This window comes from Falco cherrug, chromosome Z, assembly GCF_023634085.1.
Source record: "Falco cherrug isolate bFalChe1 chromosome Z, bFalChe1.pri, whole genome shotgun sequence".
In the NCBI taxonomy this organism is placed as follows: Eukaryota; Metazoa; Chordata; class Aves; order Falconiformes; family Falconidae; genus Falco; species Falco cherrug.
Window position 1 is genome coordinate 11,458,947 of NC_073720.1, and position 26,091 is coordinate 11,485,037.

The 26,091-nt window shown below is 42.8% G+C and overlaps 1 protein-coding gene across 4 annotated transcripts in view; it reads left to right on the forward strand.

Annotated features, from left to right (window-relative positions):
- Window positions 1-26,091, forward strand: part of LOC102050221 (phospholipid-transporting ATPase ID-like) — an 86,600-nt gene that overhangs the window by 39,068 nt on the left and 21,441 nt on the right. For 3 of the 4 annotated variants that reach the window (XM_055698769.1, XM_055698768.1, XM_027801916.2), the window contains exons 4-17: window positions 1,721-1,834; window positions 4,083-4,181; window positions 5,146-5,207; window positions 6,731-6,803; window positions 6,992-7,062; window positions 8,244-8,326; window positions 12,085-12,243; window positions 13,220-13,308; window positions 18,350-18,546; window positions 19,463-19,671; window positions 21,861-21,904; window positions 23,483-23,648; window positions 24,443-24,631; window positions 25,492-25,607. In XM_055698769.1, the coding sequence (XP_055554744.1) occupies window positions 1,721-1,834; window positions 4,083-4,181; window positions 5,146-5,207; window positions 6,731-6,803; window positions 6,992-7,062; window positions 8,244-8,326; window positions 12,085-12,243; window positions 13,220-13,308; window positions 18,350-18,546; window positions 19,463-19,671; window positions 21,861-21,904; window positions 23,483-23,648; window positions 24,443-24,631; window positions 25,492-25,607 (1,671 nt within the window). Of the gene's footprint in view, window positions 1-1,720; window positions 1,835-4,065; window positions 4,182-5,145; window positions 5,208-6,730; window positions 6,804-6,991; window positions 7,063-8,243; window positions 8,327-12,084; window positions 12,244-13,219; window positions 13,309-18,349; window positions 18,547-19,462; window positions 19,672-21,860; window positions 21,905-23,482; window positions 23,649-24,442; window positions 24,632-25,491; window positions 25,608-26,091 lie in introns of those variants that run through there. The other variant, XM_055698770.1, reaches the window with a different exon arrangement.

The following is a 26,091-nucleotide window of genomic DNA, read 5'->3' on the forward strand; positions in this document are numbered from 1 at the left end:
AGCAGTTTAGTTCTCTGTATGTTGGGTTTGCAAAGGATGCCAGTATTCCATTGTTTCTGTTTCAGCAGTGTCTCCGGAGCCTGTGTGCAGCACATATATCCCGTGGTGAAGAATTTTGAAATAAACCAAATCAAACTATGCGTCATGACATTTAGTTCACATGCAGAGTTAACCACACCCGGAGATGGCTCCATGATGCCAGGAGACAGGCAATATTGTTCATATGGTGATCACTGATAAACATCTTTTCTTGCTAGAGGATTTGGCTAGCTCTTCCATAAAGGGCGTTTCCATCTCTGCTCTTTCAGAGACTTATTCTTTGGCTTGTACAAGAGGTAAAACATGAAGTTAATGCTGAAGAATGTTGTACTTTGTGGCTGCGCACAGCAAAACCCAGCAACTGCCTAAAATGGAATCGTTTTCCCCATACACACTTTACAGTGGTGATCTTAAATAATCAGCTTAATGGTGGAAACATGCTGATGTGTGTCGGTTTAAATGTTGAGATCCCTGATGAATGCATGGATTGGAAGTGGGCTGTGATTCATACTTAGTGGGTCCTGTCTTCCCACCAGCTTAGCAGTATCTAAAGGCTATCACAATACTACTATCACCATTTTCTCTTTGGTCAAACCAGCAAATCTATTACCAAATGAAGGGTCACTGCATAATATCTGCCTCCTTGTACTGTCACACCTTAGGGTCCCTGGCAGGTGGTTAATAGGCATCTTCTGGAGAGCTTCTCGGGGGGAAATTTTAGATATGCTGGCAACAGATGGCATGCATGCTTCCAGGACTAAACCTGGATAAGAGCTTAATAAACTTCATATGAGAAGAGGATCTGGTACACCTAAAAGCTGAAGGGGCAGCCCACACTTATGGGCTTGGTGTGATGGATTGAGCCTGATTATCAGGTGGCAAGAACTGGACCAGAGTGCTCTGATCTTCAGGGAAGAAAATACCCAGTTCTGTGATCCCGAGCTTTGGTCTTTTTTGTGAGCTGAAGAAGACAGATGGGGAGGAGCCATGGCTTGTGGCTGGAGGGAACATCTGCAATTAGAAAAAGAAACTGGAAACAGGGAACAAAACTGCAACTTGCTTACTGAAATGGTGAGATCTTTTATTAGTGGCTGTTTGCACAACACCACATTCAAGTGATCTTTGTGGAATAGAAACAAGCTACGTCTCCAAGTTGCTGCGCTGAATCAGCTGAAAATAATAGTAACATGTTCTGCTCCTGGGAGGACCTATAGCTTCTGTGGGGTTGTCCAGCCAAATGGTGCTTCCAAATCTCAGACAAGTTATTGACAACTGACCTAGCAGGTATTTCCTAACACTGCTTTGTAGATGGTACCCACAAAATTGTTGTGTTCTGGTTACAGTTTTTAATTCTATTTGTGCATTGTCTAAGTAGGAACATTATTAATAAGGGAAAAATGTGTCTCTCTGTGAGCAACTACATATACCTGTATCTACCTGCAGTTGCACTGACATAAACTGAGCATCATGTTTTCACCAATTCCGAGAGGAATTCTGTCTGTTTATCCAGACTCGGCATGATTGGATTGTGTGGGGGAAAGGAAGTGTTTTTTGAGCTGCTCTTGGAAACAATGCTATTGCTAAATATAAGCAAGTAAAAACAGAGTTGAAATGGGTTGTGCTGTAATTTTGTTTCCTGTTTTACCAAACCTGTTTATTTTCCTTTTTTTTTTCCCTACAGAACAATTCAATTAAAACATCAAAATACAACTTCTTCACTTTCCTGCCTCTCAACCTGTTTGAACAGTTTCAGCGAATAGCCAATGCTTACTTTCTTTTCTTGCTGATTTTGCAGGTATGAATTCACTGGGCTGTTTCTAGCAGAGCATGTTTTCTATTGTCAGAGCTTGTTTATGTATTGACAGTTGTAATAAAGTGCAAGCTATATCCCTGTTGTGAGTTAGCATCTTAGTAAAACCTTAAAGTAATAGAAAGCAGAGCAGAAAAGAAAAGCAATTTTCTCTCTTACATTTGGTTATGAGGGTTTGAATTAAATGAAGGAGAAAATTTAATTAAAGTTTTCAGCGAACTCTGTACCTTTTTCATGACCTGTTCTAGTACCCCTTTGTGTCTAAATCAGAGTTCTCCTGGCTGTCCTCAGATCTGCATTAATTTTTCCTCCTGTAGTACAAAAGGAAGTTGTCTCTTATCTATAGGTTTAAAGGCAAATTCCATTGGCGGTCTCAAAGAAAATAGCAAGAAGAAAAAAAAAATTGTAATCTCTACTCTTTCCCTGGGAAGGAAGGAGTTAACATCAGGAAGGCTCAAGGTTGGAGCTAGTTCGAACAAAGCTGAATATTGCTGCTCCCTGCTCAGCAGGGTAAGGAAGGTGTCTAATATGGATCCTGCCAGACACTGGCAACACTATTAAACCCTGTGGCTCATAATGGTATGGAGCTGCACTTTGCCCATTGCTGTTGGTAATACTGCTCTGTTGGAAAGCTAAACACACTGGAGAAACTGGTATCAGGATTTCTGCCCTTTTGCACTTTGATACAATATGGATAAATGCGGTGTACTCTGATGTTGCTGAGTCATACTGGAATGCACATTACCAAGAAAGGGGGATATTTTTTGTTATTTTTCAAGTATGATATTTTAAATTTGACCATTTCAGTGCACACAAGTTTGCAAAAGTACCTTTTTCAAAACCCCTTTTGTAAATTTCAGCTCAAAAAAGCATGGGCAAAATTTTCTTGGGCCTGTAGCAAACTACATACAAGATTCTTTGCTTATTTACAGGGAATGAATTTGGGAAATTCCAGCCCCTGTATATTTTTCAAGAAATTAGTGAAAGTGCCTTTTCAGCTAAGCTGACAGCACTGTTCCTGTATTGTACTGCACTCTAGCTGTTTGTATATCAAATTCATAGTATTTCAAACTATTTGCCTTAAATTATTCTGCTGTGTCTTTTGCTGAACCATCTAGGAGTGACTGTATACAAAAAAGCACATAGCATTTTCTGCTGCCTGCACAAAGGTAAACTGAAGAGGGCAAGGGCAGCCATTAGTCTTTTATATTTACATACTCCTCTGTTTAATTTTTCTCCCTCTTCTGCCCACTCACTCCATCCCTGTAGCACTGGGAGTATCTCTTCCAGTATCTGGAGTGGATGTGATGGGTAGGCTGTGGGGAGTCTGCACTCCCCCCCACCCCCCCTTCTTTGCCACAGCCCAGTAGGACATATATATTCTCAGTTAGGTGTCAAGGCAGCAGTTACATGTCCCTGCAGCCTCCACAGCTGAGTGGTACTGTGCTTGCCCCTGAAGATCATTCCTGCTGGCTGGATTTGGTGGTGCCTGTAGGACCTGGGTTGTGACAGTGCAGTGGAAGGACCAGTCCCAAAGAGCAGCACCCTTAAGCAGCTGACTTAGTGGCATAAATGTCAGCTTCATGATGCACATGGAGTTGACGCTGCCCAAATCCAATCTGATGGACACACTGATGCTGGTATCACATCCATCTCTGCCTCACTGAATGCACAACGGGGTCACCTTCAGCTCTTGGGTCCTTTCACTGTTAAAGAAGTTTAGGCTGGGGAGATTACTCTGTTGATCTTGGAAGAGCCCGGTCAGCCCTGGCAACAGCTGTGCATTGTGTATTGATATGAAGTTTACTTCAGCAAAATGTGAAAAGTTACTGAAACAAAAACCAGAAGCATTTGAAGGCTCTGCACAGCAGTCTCTGCTGAGATAGCTCTGGGTCTCTCACAACAGGCTTGCCCATGCCACTGCTTCCGAAGAAATCCACTGGGGACTTTGCAATCCTAATTTTACAATCAACAAGAAAGAGCAACCCAACAGTTCCATATTTATAACCTAAATTACAACTTGTTTTGTAAGCAAAGCATGGGTTCCCTGGCTCTCCCACCTTTATGGGGTCATGTGTAAGGGATAGAGCTGCATTTCTGTCTTCATGCTGTATTCAGCCATCATAGAAATCATAGAAAAATGTCTGCAACTTCCAGAGAAAACAGTTTTTTGCTTCCATCTGTTTGCTGAACTGACAGGAAATTTCTCAGCTCAGGTCTTTTCTTCCTACAGCTGATTCCTCAGATTTCCTCACTGGCCTGGTTTACAACAGTGGTGCCCCTTGTGCTGGTGCTGGCTGTATCAGGAGTCAAGGATGCCATCGATGACTTTGTAAGATCTGTATTGCTGACCTATACTTTGGAGTTTGCCCATGATTCTTTGGCACAATGGCTAAAGCAAACCACTAAAACACAGCCAGTGGCAGGCAGCTGGAGACCTGTTCTGTGGCCAAAATGGGATTAGAGATTAGACCCCCAAAACTATAGTTCATTACCTAAAAATGAGCTAGAATTTCCAAATTGCTGAGCAGCCCAGAAGCTCCATTAACGTTCCCTGAAATTGCTCAGTGTGTCTGAAAAATATGGTCACTGATAGATACCTCTGGACACATACACAAAATTCTGTTCTTAGGCTTCCGCACTGGAGAACTCATCCTCTGCCATCTAGCTGCAATGTAGGTGGGAAAAACATTTTGTAGGAGGTAAGCATTAAACCCATGTGTGGTTTTTTAAACTTGCCCAGCTTTGGCCCCAGTCTGCTCCTGTCAGAGCTAATGGTCAAAGTCCCATTGACTTCACAGGGTAGTGTCAAATCTGAGTTCAGCATCTGATTTTCTCTCATTATTATAATAATTCCAATGCTCTGTGGAGGCTCGGTGCAACTTTGCAAGTAGGCAGGTAAGAGGTGATGAGGTGCTCTCCCAGGGAGCAATGCCAGAACACCTGCAACCGCTTTCCATATCAGACCAGAGGAATGGATTTCCCTAGTGTTTACAAAACTGTGATGGACAGGACCAACACCAGCTGAGTCAGGACTGTGCAAAGTGACATATAAGGCTCCACCTTCCTTCTTCCCTCCAAGAGCAAGCCCTGTGTTGCCTTGTCGCTCTTCACAGTCTAGCTATGCCCCATGCTACTAGTGTAAACATGGGCTTGACTGTAACTTGGCTGTGACTCCATTGTGCCAGACCCATTCAGCCAGCTGGGTGAAAACCTAAAATGTTAATGAACTGCCTACAGCTTTTGTGTGCTTGGCTTTCTGGAAATGCCTTTTAATGTACTGATCAAATTTTCAGAATCGACACAAAAGTGACAAACACGTCAACAACCGCCCAGTCCAGGTCCTGATCAATGGCATGTAAGTCCTTTCTCTTTTGTGGCAATTTTGACTGGTAAGAGCGTTTTATTAATGATAATGTTTTTCTGTGTGATTTCCAACAATCATGAAACAATTTAAAATTGAACTGTCTTTCACACCATTAGTTCACTGTGCAGCTCTCGACTATGTGTCTGATTAATGAACCCAAGATGCAGTACAGCAATGTGTGTAGTCATTATGGCTGTGACCTTGCACTAACAAAAGTAAACTCTGTTCCTGCATGTATATATATTTAAGTGACACTTTGAGAGTATTGTATTATTTTACTCCGTACCTTAGAAGTGACAAGCAAGATTATCTTTCCATGTCCATTTATGTTATAGCATTTATTTCTGCATTAATCAAAACTAGGCATTATCAACAAGTTATTTTAAATTAAGAAGCAGGAATAGCTTCCTCAGACATGTCATAATACTTTGAGTGTGTGTAGCTTTTCTGACTTAAATGTACTCAAAACATTTCAGCTGTGTGCTTTGGACATCGTACTGCTATCATTGTTCTTTCCTGAAAAAAAAAAAAGGGCAGAGGCTTTGGCTTTTGTGGCAGACAGAGGAGCTGTTTACTCTCTGTGCATAGGACACAGCTGTACACAGCTGTGTAGTCTCTAGCGACTTCTTTTTCTGTACTATAGATAGCAGTACGTTGTGTAAACTCCAACAGATGATCAAACAGTTAAAAATATAACTGGAAGCTGAAGAATAGGAACATACTTTTTGTGCTTTCTGCTAAGTAAACCAGTGTCTTCATTTACAGTGTATTAGTTACTGTGTCTAGGAAACATACATTGAAACAGAAATTTTCTAGTATTTTGCCTTTGTTCAAAAACTGAAAAGCATAGGTCCTGCCCAGCTCCGACCAACACTGAAAAAGCAAGGCTGAGCTGAACTCAAGCTTGAATACCCAGTCCTGTTTTGATGCAGCTCTTGATCTTTCACTTCTCTAGATTTTGCATATACAGCTGTTGTGACTTAGTTACGTTGGCACTTGCAGTTTAGCTGGCCAGATGCATACACGCCTTGCTCGGTGCTGTGAAGGCCACTGCACTGACCTCCCTGGCAGCCTGGCCCATGCCAGCCAGGACTGCTTCTCTGGCCCCTAACACCACCTAGAAAAAGTAACACAACTGGCGATTTTCGCAGGTGTTTGGGAAGTAGGTCGTGCTGAGTAGAGAGGGTGTTTTCTGAGGCAACATGGCCATTTAGGAGAAGGCAGAGAGCTGTTAGTCCAGAGGGGACAGTGCACACGGACTGTGCTGCTGTTGTGGGGCTTGCTGTCAACCCTGCATGGGTCACTCCAACCACTGTTACTGGGGTTTTTTTGGTGTTGTGGTAGTCCCTTAGCTTAGCATGGGTCAGGCCACATCATGGCAGACCCTGCTCCATTCGATCAACAACCCAAGTCCTGATGGCACCTACCGCCTGGCTTCAGGAGCACAGCTGAGTATCCTGCTTTCCCAAGTGGTGTTTGCTTTATGTGCCTACTTACTAGGAGTTTTCTTGCAGGTTAAAGGATGAAAAATGGATGAATGTTCAAGTGGGGGATATAATAAAACTAGAAAACAACAACTTTGTGACGGTGAGTACAGTTTCTCTCCATCCTGCTCAGTTAGTCTCTGTAATTACACTTACCACTCACAAGAAAATTAGTCAGTCATCATGATAACTGCCTCAGAGACCTGCAGTGTGCAGAAACCGCAAGCAACCTTGCAGTGCCATGCCCTCTGACCATGTGAACTCATGCCAAGTCTGTCTGTCTGTGTTTAGGCCGACCTACTGTTACTGTCAAGCAGCGAGCCACACAGCCTGACGTACATTGAGACAGCTGAACTGGATGGGTGAGTAAGCCTGGACCCTGGGCGTAATCACTGCCAGTGCCAGACCAAATCTCTGGTGACCCTGGGTGCTGCAAGCTTACCTGCAAATAGCTTTGGTAGTAATATATCGATATATATGTAAATACGTAGAATGAACTTTGGCTAGGTACCTTGAAAATAACATCTTCTGGTGGATACTTTTGCCCCTTTCAGTGCAAATGTCACGTGAGGAGGGGACTTTACGTTTTATTTTCAGTAACAGTTCCTCTAACACTGATAGTTAGAAACATGTTCCTGCAATATCACAGGTAACTGGCAGAAGTTTTCTGTTTCTTGCATCTCCCTTAGTCTCTTCTCTTAGCCAGATTATCTGGGTGAGATAATCACAATGCATAGCTCCAGTAATCTCCTTTGGACTGCTATACCATAATATAAATGCATGCAAACTGCAATGATTTCCAGACATTTTTTAGTCCGGGGCACAACTGGCTACAAGTCAGAGGGCTGCAACTGGTTTGTATTAATCAGAATAAACTGGAGATGACCTCATCTTTATGACCCAATTTGCATTACGTTTTCTGCACTGTTTGGAGCTAGCATCTGCTTGAAGGACTAAGCAAGACCAGAAGAGATCAAGAAATTTTGTCTCTCCCAAGACCCTACAGACAGCCCTCTGGACTTTCCCCATCCGATTTCTGCTGAACGGGAGCTTGTAATCCTTGTACGCGCCAGTGCCAGGGGATACTTTTCGGAGGCCCTGAACAAATGTGGTGTTTCTTTGACATTGCATTCACTGCATTTCAAACTCCCCAGCTAGCTAGTCCCAGGACTGCAGTACCCTTCAGGACCAGAATATCATGGGAGAAGGTTCAGAGCTCTCATATATGCTCAGATACCTCAGGGTTCAGTGAGGCATGAGGAGCAGGATAGACAGTGAGATGCTCAGGGAGCTGAGATGCCTGGTCTTGCACTTTGTGGTGAAAATGAGAAGACAGAGCCACATCACCCTCCAGAGTTCCTCTGGACTGCCTGACTTTGCAACTGAGACAACTACGCCCTCTGGTCAAGTGAAAAAAGACACATGATGATCAGATGTCTAAGGAAGAAGTTTGTCCTCAAGAACAGAATTGACTTTCAGGGGGAGCTTTCAGTTCACATATGACTTTCAAGTTCATGTTTTTATCTCATGTGATTTGTTACAGTGAAACAAACCTGAAGGTGAAGCAGGCACTGTCAGTCACTGCAGAGCTTGGAGAAGATCTTCAGAAACTGACAGAGTTCAACGGTAAGCCTACATGGAAAATTCACTTTCCAGAGGATTTGCCCAAACACCAGAGTCCAGGCAGTGCCTGGGAGTCTTATTTCCAGGCTGTCTGCTGCTCCCTGCTAGGGTTCCTCTGGGTGCAGCAGCAGATAAACAGAATGGTCATGTTGCAGCCTGTACAACAGGTGTCAGCAGCATATGTAGAGAAAGAGGTCCCTCCTTGCGTGCAGGTCTTGGTGCCATGCGTGGCTATAACCTGAAGCGGTGTTGGTGGCAGTTTTCCTTCTGGCTGCACACTTCTCTTTAGCATCTGTCTGTACATGCTGAGATGACCCACCTTGAACTTCAGTGCAAGACCTCCTGTAATTGCACAGTGGAAAATGTTTTCCCAAAACTTTATGCTCAGTTATGACCTCAAAACATTTTTACACTGATGCAGCAATGCTGATGCATAGATTACATTTAGATTCTGAGCACCAGCACTTCCAGACACCATGCAGACCTGAGGACTAACTGTGCGCACAGGACAGGTGACTACTTTCCAACCCAAAGCCCCATCCTGCACGCATCTCTCTCCTCTCTCGGCGCCACAATACAGACTACATTTTAAGATATTTAAAGACAAGCAGTGCAGGTGCAGTTAACAGGCAACATGTCCTTTCTTAGAACTGTTTTGTGTATTAAATATAGAGTAGAATAGAATGAAACAGAACATTTCATTTGGAAGGGACCTACAACGATCATCTTGTCCAACTGCCTGACACCGCTTCAGGGCTGACCAAAAGTTAAAGCTCGTTACTAAGGGCATTGGCCAAATGCCTCTGAAGCACTGACAGGCCTGGGGCATTGCCCACCTCTCTAGGAAGTGTGTTGCAGTGTTTGACCACCCTCTTGGTGAAGAAATACTTCCTAATGTCCAGTTTGAACCTCCCCTGGTGCACCTTTGAACCACTCCCACACGTCCTGTCACTGGGTCCCAGGGAATATACAGCAGCACATGCACAGAAAGGAGCCAACCCTGTCAAAAACAGAATGCCCTGTGCTGACACATCTTCTGTCTGTGGAGAGAGGATGGGGAAGCAGACCAAGTGATGTTACTCATGCTCCACAGTGCCCTGCTGGCTTAGGTACGAGGGCAGGATTACGGGAAGAGTCAGTACGGAAAGGGGTGGAGTGAGTGCTGCTGTCCGTGGAATGTCTCAAGGACTACAGGCTCTCAGGAAGTATTTTTAGATAAAGAGGAAAAATTATTTTTTAAAAATTATCTTCGAAATAACTGGATGATTTCAGGACAAATGGTGGGGACGTGGCAAAGAGTTAGCATAGCTGGGACTGTCTCTGGTAGAGTCATCCAAAAGCACGGGCTTTTCTTTTGCCTTCTGCACTGAGGTTTTATGCAATAATGTGTGTGGTCTTGGCTGAGTGTCAGCTCAGTACATCAGGATTTCTCCGAAGTGATGGCTGAGGTTTTGAGTGGTTTAGGTCTTGAGAAATGTTTTTACAGGTGTTTTATGTTAATGGTCAGACTGGCATGCCTTAATTATTTTCCTGAAGAGGCTGCTCTGTATACCAATTTGTAAGCAAGATCTTAATCCTAAATAATTTTTCAAGCATTTTCTTTGTAATGCTTATCTAAGGATACTACAGTCTCGAAAGTCCATAATTAAAAAAGAGTTTCAAAGTGTTTTGGAAAATTGAAACCTTCCTTATCAGATATTTATTTGTCCTGCAAATCTCTATTTTAGTTATGTTGTAAATAAAAGTGGCCTCTTCACAATACTTAAAATGAATAAAATGTTTCCCAGGATGGTTTATATTTGGCAGAGTACTGGGAAGAGCGCCTGGAAACAGACCCAACTTTGCATTTCCCTTAGCAAACCTCTGTAGAAGTATTTAAATATTTATGTAACTCTTTATCTAATTACTTCTTAAGACAGGAAGAGAGGAGAGGGTTGAGCAGCTAATACAGGCACTCAGTGGAATGCTTTAATGTGAGTTATGATGTTTGTTGACATCACAATGGTTCAGATAAGGAAGACGCCTGCAAAACACTAAACTTTATTTGATTTAGGGAACTGGGAGATGAGAAAGAAACAACACTTTTCATTAACTGACTACTTATTACATGTAGACTTGGAAGTATTTAACTCTTTCAGGTGACATGCATTCCAGATATCTTCTTGCTGTTAATGGGAGGAAGAGACAAGAGCCAAGTGCCTTGCTGAGGTGTCTTCAGCTGCAGAGTTACTGGGGTCAGGGCAGGTATATTGGGTGAAAATCTAGAGCTTCACACTTTTTTATGATCAGTCTGATTTGGATGAACCTCTTCTGATCTCAGAATCAGTGCATCAGTAACCCAGATCCACCCACCTGCTGGAAAGCAGATGTGGGTATTGACATGCAAGGTACCCACACGAGTGTCACCCCGTAGCTGGCGTGAGGAGAGGCACGGTCTTCCTGGTTGGGGATCATGCCCTGGGTTTGGTTCACCTCAGTCTCATTGTGCTGTGTTTCAGCTTGCACTGCAAAGCTTCTGTTTAATTTGTGCTTTTCAAGGCATTGCAGGGGCTGCAGCGATTGTTATTGGATTAGCTGGGTGATAAAACAGAAGATCAGCATAGTTGTCAGTATGAGCTTTGATGTCACATGTGTCACTGAATTTCCTGATTGCTTCATCTTTCAAGTCTGATGATTTGTCTGCCCAAAAGTAGAGCTGCTTTTCTGTGGAAAAAACATCCATTCTTGCTTTCAAAATTTGCAGTGGTGGAGACTACCACAATGCTTAAAATTGTACTTTTCTTCTGGACTTCTCTGGATTTTGTTTCCAGTCTCTTGAACCTGCTGTGTTTTATCTGAGAACAGCTGGAAGAGCTGTATACTTTACAAATGCTAGTCCTTATGTAGATTCTTGCAGCCTGTGATCAAAATAACTTTCATGTTCCTGCTGATTAACTGAACAGACTTTACTCTTGGGTCCCCTTTCAGTAAGGTGTATTTGTATTTGCCATTTCTTAACACATCCACAGGGCTCTGCTTTGAAACTTTAGATGTCAGGTGCAAATGTTGATTTAAAGAATCATTTTTATACCAAAGTATCTATTTACAGTTTCATATGACCACATTTTATTACAAGAAACAAATATAGTGTGGAAATAGAAAGAGGCTCTCCAATCACTGAAGAGTGTCAGCTGTGTGGCCGAAGAAGGTAGCAGTATCTTTTTTCTTGTGCCACTGGGACTTAAGTTATGTAACAGATGAAATTAAAAAAAAAACAGTGAACAAAGACACCTCACTTAATTACTCTTTTGCAGCCTTCAAGCTATGATTTTTCTCGCTTGGGCTTCTGCAGTTTTAAAGAAAATGGAATAGGAATTATGCAAGGTCAGCACTTTAAGCTAAAGTTATCCAGTGACATCCTACCATTACAAACTTGCTTGTGAAAGGATTAAAAGTATGTTGCTGGTTCAACATTTCTTCTCACCTGCAGAAAAGCTGTGGAAACTTTGTTTTGTACTCTACCAGTAAAAAAGTGCTGTGTTCAAAGAATAGGGTAAATCCAAGTTAATTGTGGTCCATTGGATTATGACACTAATATGGAGAAGGAGCAATATCCCAAAACAGCTGTAAATATAGGATACAGGATGGGAATGACAGAGTCAGGAATGGAATGTAGCTACAGTGTGAAATATTCCCTGTCTGGGGAACAGCTGAGAATGCAGTATCGATTGGCATCGTTCTGGGCCAAGATTTCCATTTTTGTTTTTACCTTCCTATTACAGGTGAGGTCAAATGTGAGGCACCAAATAACAAACTGGATAAGTTCACAGGAACTCTTACTCTTCGAGGAGAGAAGTATGCCCTGGACAACGAGAAGATGTTGCTGAGGGGCTGTACTATTAGGAACACAGAATGGTGCTTTGGCCTCGTTATTTATGCCGGTATGTACAAAAATTGACATGTGAATTGTGGAGCACAGAAGTACTGGCATGGAATTGCATCACACCCAGTACACACATACACGAAGGAACAAAGTATTTTCCTCTTTGGTAAATATGCTTCTACCAGGTACAGGAAAAAAAGGAAAAAATACATGAGATTAATTGTCTAAACTCTAGGCTAGAAATTATGCAAATTACAGTGGATTTTAATCTGATATTTTTTTATAGGGATCTATAACAGAAAAGTGGATTGCAAATGCTACATTACAACACCCAATTCCACCTTAAGTGCTTTAGTAAGCGGAAGTAGTCTTTTATTTCAGAAATGCAGGCAGCAGATTACATGAGACAAGTCTTGATTAATCAATAGGAAGAACAAGAGTTAAATATGTTTAAAAAATAAAGCTGAATTAAATCTGCCCTTACTGGCTTACATTGGGCCAATTGGAGTCTTTCTTTCCCCAGGCTTGTTCAAAATGTTTCACTCTGAAGTGTATTTGATTAAAAATTCCACATAATTTCTATGTGATTTTAACCCATATTAGCATATCATGGTCATCAATATTATTGTAAACCATTAGAACTATGCTTTTTATGATTGCAGATCTTCTTTTGTTTCTATGCTGCTGTAGACATGTGAGACAATTATAGTATGTCACCAATAACACAGCAGTATCAGGTATTCCGTTAAAAGCAATTAAAACTTGAAAGGGAGGATTAACTGTTGAAAGAATAGAGCTGGGCCAAAATCCAGAATTAATGGCTTTATGTGACTCTGTCCATATAATGTAAGGCAAGTGACTTAATGTAAGGCAACTGCCCAAGTTTCCCACCAGCACTGTAAACTGAATGTACCTGCCTTCAAGAAAACTGTGATGGGTATTTATGCTGTAAAGCACAGTGGGGCCTCAGAGGGAATCGGCTTTAGAACGGCTTGGCTTTATTACTAAAATTAACAAGTGTGTTTCGTCTCCAGGGCCAGACACCAAACTAATGCAGAACAGTGGAAAAACAACTTTTAAACGAACAAGCATTGATCGGCTCATGAACGTACTTGTGTTGGTGGTAAGTCTGATTAATGTGTCTTCATTTCTTCAGATGTATTCATCATTTCCAGATGCTCCACCCCTTTGTCCACACAAATAAGGGAATATCAAAAGTGACTAATGATAAGAAGAGAAATTATGTAATAATTTATTAGCAGCCTGAGTTCTGCAGTGCCTCTGCCAGCCCATCTTGCAAAGCAAGGACCTTCCTTCTGAGCTTTTCATTTGCGCTGCTCTGCATGTTTCTGTGAACATCACTTTGAAGCCTGCAAATGCCTTTTTCGCCTGGTAATTTTGTCATTTTCTATTTAAATAAACATTAGCAGTTTTCGCTCTTCTTGATTTCTTGGCATCTCTGGTGATATCTGCATAGGACTAGGTAATTGAGTTTGTTAATTTACATGACGGCAGCATCTGACTTAACATATTAGGGTAAAATACTAGACATGGTCTCATTAATACTCAGAAACTAGTGTTTTTAGCAGCTGGAAAATTTGAGAACACTAATATAGCAGTCGGTCTCCTCAAATTGGAAAACAGATCTGATTTGAGGGTTAAGTGTGCCAATGGTTTTAACAAATGGCAAATACTTCCAAGCAGAGGTAGTGATTCTTTTACAGACTCTCCCAAGATTTTACTGCTTGGGTTCAAAGGCACTCGGAGAAGGAAGACATACAGTCTGGCACTGCTTTACTCCATGTTGCTTGAAGAGAAGCTCTTTAGTTTCAGGCTTTTATCCAAGTCCATTATGCTTTTTCATGCATGGTATACCACCTTCAGTTTATGACACTGAGAAGGTCTGGTGGCCACCGTTCCCTTTTCTTCCCTCCTGCTCTTGCTCTCCAGCCCAACCTGAACAGCCAGGCTGAGGCCTGGATCCATCCCCAGGTGCTGGAGCAATCCCTTGCGAAGGTATCCAGCAGCAGTCTGATCATCACAGCAAGGCTATCCTGAGCTCTCCCTGTCTCCATGACTTCATGCCTCCTCAGCACTGAGGCTTACAGCACAAATGTCTCCAGGATGGCACCACTCTTCAGCATTGCCACTTCATCCCAGCCCCTGTCCTGCTTTTTTCTCAGGATCCCAAAGGCTCTTGAGATGGGCCCAGGGACTGGAGATGTTAGTGGACAGATCCAGTTGTGCCTCTGTGAGACTGAAGTTGTACTAAAGCAGGAGTGGTTAGCTCAACTCCCACAGATGTGAAGCAGTGTTCTGAACATCTGTCTGTGAGTATTTGCTGTAAAGCAGTGCCACAACACAGAGAGCCACTCCAGGGTTATCTTCAACCCCTCTTAAGTCCTTGCTCCATGTACAGTAAGGACATGCCCTTGACTTCAGTAACATTACACCAGTCTCTGCCAAGTGAAAATCTTGATTGCCATCATCAGCTTATTTTCCTCAGTGTTCTCGTCCCTTAAGGGGACAGCAAAACCAAAAAAGGTTTGGGCCTCCTAGATTCAAATTTTTACAAATATTTGAAAAACTTTACATTTTTCTTAGGTGTTCTGCTATGCTGTAGCTGGAGATGATGACGGATGGGGGGGATCCACAGGGCACAGCAACAGAGTAGAGAAAAACTGAATAGGGAACTTAGAATTTAGCATTTGATTAAGATTTCCCAAATCTCCTTTCACAAGTCAGGGGTCCAACCCAGAGCTTTCAGTCTCTTCATGGACACAAATGAGATGAATTTACGTTCTGGCTCCATTTTTAAAAACTGAGCAAGTTGCAGCCGATTGCATCAGCCTCTGCCTGGCTTCTTGGGCACTGATGGAGCCAAGGGTGTGGTTTCTTCCTCTAGACATTTTTAAGGCACCTAACATTTTGGTGCCTAAGTAAAGCCCTGTCCTACACTAAGCACCAGGCTCTCTGCACACCTAAGGGGATGTGGCATCAGGTCCTTCCAGCTCACTGGGTGGTCAAAGGTTACAAAGCACTGTCATAAAAAGAGGCAGTATATTGCACTCCTGAGTTTGGAAATACAAAGCAGCCACAGCTCGCTATAAATAGTTCATCTTCAGTGTAATGAAACTTGTTCCATGTTAACACTGGCAAAGCTATTTTGTGTTTAATTGTCCATAAAACTTCCAGCCACAAAGCAGTGTTTAAGCAGCACTTGCCAAGGGAGTCCTGGATAATGTCGCCCTGGTCTGTCCCAACAAGGGTTAACCTAGGATGAACCTTTCCAGATGGCAACCATAGCTGTTTTTTCATGGTTGGAAGTGTTTCTCGGTGATCTGAGAGAGAAGTGAATGTTCCTTCACCAGGGATGCACACGCCAGCTTCAGGAATGCTTTTTCCTCCAAAACTTGCTTTTTAGCAGGCTGGGGGGGAGGACGTTTTTAGAGAAACAGGGCTGTTGCCTTTATCTCTTAAGCTATTGCTTCAAATCGCAGAGCAGAAACCAAAGTGCCAATAAGGAAACTGACACAGTTTTAATTCACAGTCCAGCAGGAAATGCTTGTCAAAAGTCACCTCCTCTTTACAAAAATCCTACCCAGTCTTGCAGAGGATCTTTTGCAGGCAGTGCATGGGCAGGACCCATAGAGGGAGGATGTTCATGCTGAGAAGCCCCATGAGCATGCACAAGCCTATGATCAGGGTGTTTTTCACATCCCTTTCTTCCAGAGTGTGGTTATGATTACAACACCCTGCATACGGTTGTTTCTCTGCACAGAAATTAACCTCCAGGGGTGCTGTTAACAGCTTGGTCTCTTGCATTTGTCTCAAAGCAAACCGCATGTTAGTGTGCAAGCACAAGTGGTGCAGACAAGTCGAGCTGTTAAAGAGTATTGACATGCCAAATGACATAAAGTAAAATGTACATAAAGCAAGTGCAGTTGCAGACAAGAGCTGCTGTGATATGGGGAAGTTCAGCTGCTGTGTTGCCCCATGTGTATTTCCGTTGCTGACTCACACATGGAATATTCTATGTGGAATGTGGTATCCTACAAACTAACAATTTTTAACCTGTGGGGCAGTGAGGAATCATGCAGGGTACACTGATAAGACAGAACAGCCAGCTGGCTTTCCTAATTAATTTCTTTTACAACAGACAAGATCTGCAAAGAGAAGTAACAACTTCTACCTGACCGACAGACATAGCTATAAAAATAGACAGGCTTGTCTATTTTCTCCATCTACGTCTATTGATTTAATAAAGGACCTTACCTGTCCCTGGGTCATGCCTCTCATATATCCTTCAGTCCTGATGATTACAACAGCACAAATTGAAGTCTGTTTTTTACTGCTGGTCACAGAGGTTTAAAAACACTGTGCCACATTCCTTACCAGCAAGCAATATTGTCTCTATTTCACAAGGGGAGTAATTTATTTGGCCTCCCATAATTAAATAGCAAAGCTACTATTGACGTGGAAAATAAATATGTCCCCTGAAACTCAGCCCAGCACCTTTATTTACTGCAGTCCCTTTTTAGCAGCTTCTTGGTATTAAAACTCAAGTTAGCTGGACGTGAGCTTTTCACCAAGTGATTCAAATCGCTCCATAAAAGTACCCTTCTTCCTCTGACATAGTACCTCAGCAATGCAAATATCAGTATTACCAGCAATGTTTCTATGTTTGTACCTCAATTATTTTTTTTTAAAAGGTCGATTACAGTTTTAATCTGATCGTTACTGGGTGGCCTTATACATAATGGCCCGTCTTACTAATACTTCCTCCTTCATGATTATACTTGCAAAAGATGATTTTTAATTGCTCTGTTGTGCGGCCTGTTGATTCTATATCTTCACATTTTTATTAGACTGTTGGTTATTTTAAGTCAAATATTTGGAGAAGTTGATATCAACGGAACTGGGTTTATTATCATTTGTCCAGGAAGGATGTCAAGCTAATTTCAGTTTATCTTACCCACAATCACCATTTCTACCTTTCAAGTATTGGAATTACGTTAGCAGATTTTCAGGATGGTGAAGCTTCCCAGTTTTCAAAGCACTGTTAAAAATTAACCTTACAGTTAAGAGATTTTCTCAGCTAGTCCCTCTAAGCTTTCATCTTTCAATTACCTGGACCCAGTGGACTGAAAGTGCTTATTATTAGCAGATAGAGCCACATAGTGTTCCTTGTCACAGAATGTCTGCCTTTTCCATCTGCTAACTACATCATATGGGGTAGATATTTCTTTCTGCTGCCTTCCTCCTTCAGTATTAGATATTCACAGTTCTGTAATTCCTTACAGTTTATATTAAATTCTGTTAACTTCCTTTCTTCTCCTTGTGTATTCTTTTTAAAGTAATTGTATTTCTATGTTCTTGTCTTCTTTTAACCAAAAATGCTTTATGACCTATGTAAAGTTTTCATGTCTATTAAATGGTGTTCCTGAGAAAGTCCTAGTTTTCACTAAGTTGTCCCACTTTGAAATTCTGTTCCCAGTTGCTGTTTCCCTGGTTCCTTTAGGCTTCAGGAAACAGGCTTCTCTAAAGTCCAAGCACACACATCACTGGTTAGCGTTGCTTTCTGTTTATTCAAAGGAAATGTAATCAGATTGTGATAGCAGGTACCAAGGCAACTATTAGTTCTGAGTCAGTGGTTAACTCTCCTTTAACTGTCAGCATGATACCCAGTGCTGAATTCCAACCTGCACAGTGGTGGATTTTCTGTATTACAAGTTATCTTCAGTAGTTTTTCAGAAGCGGTGTGAAAAACTATGATACATCCAACAAGTGGCCAGGTAAAGTCCTCCAAGCAGTTTCTACTCCCAAGTGTGCAGCCAGACATTTGAGGACCCGCAGCTCTACTCACCTCTAATGAGATGTTCTGTAGCTGTCTGCCCATAAGCACCCAGGTTTAGGTGTCTGCTTGGGACTTAAACCCCCAGATGTTTGAGGTCTTGTGATTCCAGATTTCCAGACCCTGCACCATGTAATTTTGTCCTTGAGATAAAAGTGTCATAACTTTGCTGGCTTTCCTCCTTCACCCCTTGGAACATTTTCCTGCAATTCAGGCTGTCCAACCTGATCTCATTAGGCTCAGCTGATTAACCTGTACATCACAAATTCGTTGTCTCTAAAATGCAATATTTTGGGGTTTTTTTTTGCAGATTTTTGCATTTTTAGCACTGATGTGTCTTATCCTAGCCATTGGCAATGGCATCTGGGAGTATGATAAGGGCTACTACTTCCAGGTCTATCTGCCCTGGGCCGAAGGCATCAACTCTGCCTCCTACTCAGGCTTCCTCATGTTCTGGTCATATGTGATCATTCTGAACACAGTGGTGCCAATTTCACTATACGTCAGGTATGTGCCAGAAACTCCTTTTATGTTTCTTCTTAGAAAAGGTTTAGCTTTTGCCTTGGGTGGGAGCAGCATTTTTCCTAGACACAAATTCAAACCCATTGTGAATGATCTACATGACAGTGATGCTTTTCTTATTTCTGCTGCCTTCGGAGGTCTTTGTCAGAGTTGGAGCAGGGACAGCAGTAAGCCTTACAAACAATGAAAAGGATGATTTGGCAGTTAAAGGAGAGGTGGAGGTGTAGGATGCTATAGGACTATGGCTGGTATGGTTAGTGTCTCTCTCCCACTTGCAGTGCCCATCAAACAAAGTGAATGTCAGGTTCTTTGAGGTGGCTGTAGGGCTCAAGTGAGGAGTAGATTGCAAAGTGAGTAGGTGTAATCAGGTTGAGAATCCATAGTACTTGGTGCTATATGCACAGAGTGAACGTTGCCACTTCCCGGACAATGTAGTGCTATGTTGGTTATTGCATATAGGCCAACAAGGGTGAAGAATAGGCAATGTGTCCGTGATGCTCTCAAAACCTTGAGGTTGGGGTGTAAACTGAGTAGGCTCAGCCCAGCACATAGTCCTGCTAGAAACCACCCCTGTCCGAGCACCACTCCCAAAACTGCACCAAGTGAAACCCACTGCTACTGCCTCACTTTTCAACCTGAAAACTTCTGGAACTTTTCAGATACTTTTATAAGATGTTGGTTTATAAATAAAGGAAAGGAATTTGCTATAAACCTAACAGTTTCAGCGGGACTTGCTTCATCATTGCTTACTACAGACTATGTAAGGACAACCTGATAAGTACACCCTATCATTACCTTCAAAGTTGCTCTCTGATTGCAATCACTAGTAGTGTTGCTGGAGATAAAGATCTTGTCCCTTAAATAATGAATATTCTATCACCTTCTCTTTCTGTTCTACCAGTGTAGAGATTATACGCTTAGGTAACAGTTTCTACATTGACTGGGACCGTAAAATGTATTACGCTCTGAATGACACGCCGGCTCAGGCCCGTACCACGACACTCAATGAAGAGCTGGGGCAGATCAAGTACATCTTCTCAGACAAAACAGGAACTCTCACTCAGAACATCATGTGTTTCAACAAGTGCTCCATCAATGGCAAGTCCTATGGTACGTTGTCTGTCTTATTCTTCAAGTGTTATTCACATTGTATGCCTCCTGGTCCACAAAGAGTAAAAGTGATATCCAGAAGAGAGTGTTTTGTAAGCAGCTGCAGTGATCAAGTACAGGGCTGCCCATCAGGGCTGCCTGGACAGGCCTGTTTACATCATTTGCATATCTTATTATCCTTTTCCTGTCCCTTGTTTCCCCTTTTTGACACCCTTTAACCTTCCATTTTCTACCCCAGTATCATCCCAACCAAAAAAACTGCACCTTATTAGTTTTTCCTCATTAGTCCCAGTTTTACTACATCTGCACTCAAATCTGGGGTTTTTTTCTGATATCACTACCTGGGTGATCTCAGTCTTTTGTCGTGTTATTGACATGGTTACCTAGGTATTGCTAACCCTGCAAAATACCATACATAACTCACGTGTCTAGCTCCCTCTTAACCACTTGTGAAACCATCCATCCCTCATGGGGTTATTTGCATATTTTATCAGTTTCTCACACTGTTACCTCTCACATTCAGCAGTTTCTTATGGCATGAGCGGCAGTTTTCCACATCCACCTGTTTAGGTAGCTGAACCTTCAGTCGGCATCTAGTCAATGTTCTGGTCATTTGTCTTTAGCCCTGACATACTTCACCTATCAGAATAGAGAAAAGCTTGTAGGGAGGTGGAAAAAAGGGGAAACAAAAGTTGTTAGCTCTGTTAGATCCTGACAGTCATTGACTTAAACAGCTCATTCACTGTATGGACCCAGGCAGTTTTCTTCACACTGCTCAAGAGGTGGTAACAATTCACAAACTGATGAATTGATTAATACCATTAGATTTCCCCAGAGAAATTAGTCACTGCTTATCTGTAGATTGATGCTTGTTTTGCCTGTATCAAACCTGCTGATGGACAGGTGTGCTAGAAAGCTTGTCTTTGTTTCTCACTGCTATCAGCTGGCCTAATAAATGAAGCTATTTCTTCCTATAAATCTTGTTCTGTGAATATCTGGAGACCACCATATCTCAAAGAGCACTGCTGTGCTAGCCAATGCTAATGCTGCTAAACAGTTTGTAAAATATTCGGTCTGTTCCTTCATGTGTCCAAATGACTTGTCCAAAGTGGATGTTGCCGCTAACATAATACAGGGTGTGGCTGCAAGAAACAAATGGGAAATACATGGAAAGAAGGCAGACAGTCTATTTCCCATAAGATTCTAAACGCCTAGCTTCCTCCTGGGAATGTACTGCTTTGGATTTGCTTCTCAGGGGCATTTGGGAAAGCCAGGCCAGAAAGGATGGATTAATTCTGCTGCCAGGGAAGGTACTCTGGAAGCTTAAGCTTCCCATTGGGAAGGAGGTATACAAAAGCCTCTCAGTTACAGTTCCCAGGAGATCAGCTGGTGTGTAGTTCTCAGGAGAGATGATTTCTGAGTTTCCTCTACACCTTCAGGGCTTTTTTCAGGGAGTACCAGTACCTACAATTGACTTTGGTCACAGTTGAGGTGTCTGATGTGGGTATGGATCTATCATTCCTGTAATTCTCTGTGTTTCAATCTTATTCCAATGAAGTGTTGAATCTCGCTGGGCTGGGCACAGTCCAGGCCTTCAAGTGAAATTGTCCTTCAGACAGAAGTTTCAAGTGTTTCCTGGAGATATCTTCCATTTCTGTGAACAGATCACCAGTTCAGGGAAAATTAATAGAGCATAATAATGTTCCAGGGCAAATAAAAAAATGCTACTTAGACATGGGAAGAATGGGCTTTCACAACTCATTCTCTGTAGCTGACCAGAGACTGTTGCAAACCCAATATGATCCAGGAGCTGGACTTTGCCTCACAGTCCACAGGGAAGGTACGAGAGAAGTCATCCCCTGAAAGCACCTTCATTTCTTACCTAGCACAACCTCCTTTCTGGGTTCAGCTTGAGCCAAGCCTTCTTTATCCAAATGCCAGTCATTTTTATGGTCACTGCTTTGTGTTTCAAGCATCTGTCAGTCTCTGGATTTTGTCATGGATTAACACAGAAACTGATTGATATGAATCATCAATCTCCAGTGCCTGTGTCAAGATATTCATGCTTACTGAAACTTTTAAATCAGATACCATCTCAAAACACTTTAACCGACTGTTGTGGTACAGAAGCTCAGAGACTGCACTTACCTAGAGCTTGTGGCTATAACATCAGTCTTTCTTCATTGCAGGTGATGTCTATGATATGGCTGGGCAAAGGATAGAAATAAATGAGGTAAGTGCTCAAGTGCTGTCAGGTTCTGTGCTTTCAGTAAACCTGCCTGCCTAAGTGCTGGCAAACACAACCCACCCAGGCATAGCTCATGCTCTTAATCCTGCAAGAGCTGATGGTCTTGACCCTGATGACAGGGATGTGTGTTCTTGTGGATGTCAGACAATTGCCACAGTTTCGTTCCCTTCCAATAGGCCTGATTGAAACCTGCACGTTGGGTGGTCTGAGTGCCCATTGTTCCCTCAGCTTCATTCTAGTGCATGCACAGCTCCTCTTGAATACGTGTCATTGGAAACTTGGACATTGGTGAATTTTATTATGCTCAGCAGTTAGTTAAAGCTTTGGTGGGGAATCAGTGAGTTCAGTTCATATTGATAACAAGGTCACTGTCAAATTTCCCTAATGTTTGGACATAGGAAAGTATGAAATTGGGTGACTGCTCCATTTCTTTCTAGCCCCTGCTTGCTGGCACAAAACCATGTCTTGGATTTGTAGAATGTCTGAAAACCACATACAGTAATCCTAGTAACAAATGGCAAGATGATGATGAAAAACTCACTCCTCATTCCAACAATTCATGTCCAGGCCATTTAAATCCTAAATAACCTGATGAAATTGCCTCTCTGTGCTGAGTGCTGTGCCTAAAGACTACCCTCACTCAGGCAGCAAAACGCAAAAGGTGGACTTGCTTGGGGAGACATGCTGGTCTCCTGCCAACGGGCTGCCCAGCAGCTCCTCCTGCCCCTGGTACTCACTGGTGCACAGCCCTGCTGCCCCTGCATCCATGGTGTGGCAGTGCCTGGACCATGCTGCGCAGATGAGTGTGTGTGTGGGTTGGGTCTGTGCTCTTGCGGTAAGCTCTAAATGTCAGCTAGCAGAGGTCAAAAAAGGATGACTCCCATCCTGGAAACTCTGAGCTCATCAGGGATGGGGCGGGAGTCGGAATCATCCCGAGACAGGCTCAGCAGTGCATTTCTCCATGACACATCGTACTGTGAGCTTCTGGCCATGTCTCCAGTACACTCCCTTCCACTTGGGGCTCCTTGTTTTTAGACAAAACAGGCAGTGCCTGTGGAGCTGAACCTTTACATCTGTAGTCTGTCATCTTTTTTCCATATCAGGATTTTTTCTTGCTTTGGGAGAACAGGGCGGAGAACACAGCCTTTTGAATTGTTTTAATTTGGGTTTCCACATTCCCCTATCACAGGCAGCCAGTGACATCAGGAACATGATGCCTCCAAGCGGGCATGTGTTGGAGGATAGGCATTTCTTTGCTATAGAAACCCTTTGGTGTAGGTCCTGCAGGAGCATTTGCTGTTGTAGAGAGTACAGAAAGGCATCTTTAGCTGATGAGGTTCTCAGCCTGAGTGCTGCTCTGAAAGGCACCTGAAGTGTCTGTTCTCTCTCGTGATTCAGTAGCTTTCATGATCTTCCACTTAGACTCATCAGTCTCTGTCATGAATGGCCCTGCAGGAGAGGGCTATTTGTAAATGCAAGGAAGACAGAGGGGCTATGATGGGCAGGCACTGGTGTACAATCATATGACATCTCCACAAATAACACCAAGCCATATTTCTGCAGAACACAGAGAAGGTTGATTTCTCATACAACCAGTTAGCCGACCCGAAGTTTGCATTCTATGACCATAGCCTGGTTGAAGCTGTGAAGCGGAGCGATGTCCCGACGCACAGGTTCTTCCGGCTGCTCTCGCTTTGTCACACAGTGATGCCAGAGGAGAAGAAGGAAGGTGAGGACTGTTGAAGGCACCAGACTGAGTGGTTATGTTCACCCTGCACCACAGTATGTCTCCTCTCCACAGAAGCTGTTACTGGTCCTTTTGGCTCCCTGGTGATTTTCTGTAGTATATGGCTACACATAAATCAATTATCTTAGGAGATACCACATGGGAAGAGAAAGGACCAGGGCCTCCACTCCCTGTGTGTTCTTGTGGTGGAGCTGACACTCCTGCAAACACCACATCTCTGGAGTGTGGAAATTGCAGGTGCCACAGCTTCCCTGAGGTGGCAGATGGCTTGGCCCACTGTTTCTCTGCCCTGCACTAAGTCCCATAAAGTAAAGAGCATAGAGCATCTATCCACTGGAGACTCATTAGCTCCACTCACCCACTGTTCCCACAGTACTGGGTCAGTCTCCTCAAATCCCAGATAGGGTGAGTTCCTTAAAGGCTATAGAACCATTAATTGACACATATAAGGTGAAAATAATAATGAGAAAAATACATGCATGTGTAACTAGAAAGAATTAAACCCAAGGAAGCTGTCCTCTTAATGAGATTTTTTGGACTCAAAGAGAGTGATAAAAGACCCCAAAAGAGTCTAGGAGGCCTCTAGCACTGGCCTGGAGGATGGGTTGATGGGACTTGATGGAGACATGTGGACATAAGGTGCTTTTTAGAGTTGCACCTCTGAGGACAGACAGAAAAGCAACAGGTTAACTGCTATATAATATCTTTAATGTTGTATTTGTTGAGCCTCAGAAACAAGACAGAAGCCGCATTACCTTTTTTTTCTTGCATGTCAGGTAGCTTGGTGTATCAGGCCCAATCTCCTGATGAGGGAGCCCTCGTCACTGCTGCCAGAAACTTTGGGTTTGTGTTCCGGGCTCGCACACCAGAGACCATCACTGTCGTGGAAATGGGAGAAACAAAAATCTACAAACTCCTGGCAATTCTTGATTTCAACAATGTTCGCAAGCGAATGTCTGTTATTGGTATGTTCCCTCTGCTCCCTGCTTTCCTTCCTGACATTTTAGGCTCTCAAGTTGGCCCTGATTCTGCTGTGATGCCTTTTCCTAGGAGACGTCCTTTGCAATGCTTTCTGAATAATGTTTACTTCTGAGCACTTGAGATGAGCTGCCTTGACTTTCCAATTACACAGAAACAGTGCTAGGTAAACACCTCACTTAGGCAGGTGGCAGAGTATTTTAACATCTGGACCACAGTGACAGAGCAGCCTCCTGAAGACAATAAGCTTTTAACATATCTTACTTCCCTCATGACAATGCAGGAATGGCCTTCCTTCTAGCTAGCTTGAAAATTGTCAGCAAAATCTGAGAAAGTGGGAAAGGAGAAAGCAAGGACAAGTAGAGAACACCACTTTCCCAAAAGGAAAATGCAAAAGTTATTCAAGAAACCTTGTGTAGCCTTTGTTAACTCTCCAACATCCTCAGATACTTCATGAATTGGAATATGGTAACTGTAGCAAGAGAGTGCTAGTACCTTTACTGATAGAAGGAATAGGAGCAGCAGGACCAGTTCCCTAAGAACAAATTGTTCTTGACTTTTGAATGCAGATGTCTTGCCTAAGGTGCTACCTTTAGGAACCACGTAGTCCAACAGAGCATCTGCTCAGACCAGTGCAGTCGGGGTACAGTTGTCTGTGCTGCTACCACTAAGGTAAAGAGTAGTAGCATCATCTTTTCTAATGAAAGCTGGTCATGATTCCTGGGAGTCTGCCAAAACTTTGTGGAGTTTGGACACCTCTAAAAACCTTCCTTTGTTTTGATGAAAGTGCTGTGAATCCCAAGTGCCTCATTCTGGGATTTGTAGCATTTCTTTTCCTCCCTCATAGTGCGGAGTCCAGAAGGTGACTTGACTTTGTACTGCAAGGGGGCTGACACCATTCTTTATGAACTGCTTCATTCATCCTGCAACTCTCTCAAAGAGGAGACCACAGAACACCTGAATGTAAGTGTTCCCTTCTGCACAACATCTCTGCATTTGATGGTTTCCTTTTCACCAGGTATGGAAATATACTTTGTGTTGAGACAAAACACAGATTTCGGAAACAGAATGTAAGCACCAATTTTTTAAATTATGGAATATATAGAGAAATTAATTTATAAAGCCTTTGGTCTCAAATTAGTTGTCTAAGCATGGGCATCAGGTGCCATTTGAACTGCTCCAGGACATCTGGCAAATACAATGCTGGACATTCAGAAGATACGTGTTTCTCTGGAGTAGGAACTAGAAGTCAGGCAGGATAGGTGAGACACCTGAAATGGCACAATCTGTGTTTTGGGAACTAAATTCCATCCAAGTCTGCTGTTACTCTACAACACATGCACCCAATGCATTCAAGCATGCCTTGGGCCTGAATAACTCAGGTGATCAGTAAAGGGCCACAGAGCCATTTACCTTCTTGAATACAATTAAGATCTGCAGTGATTGC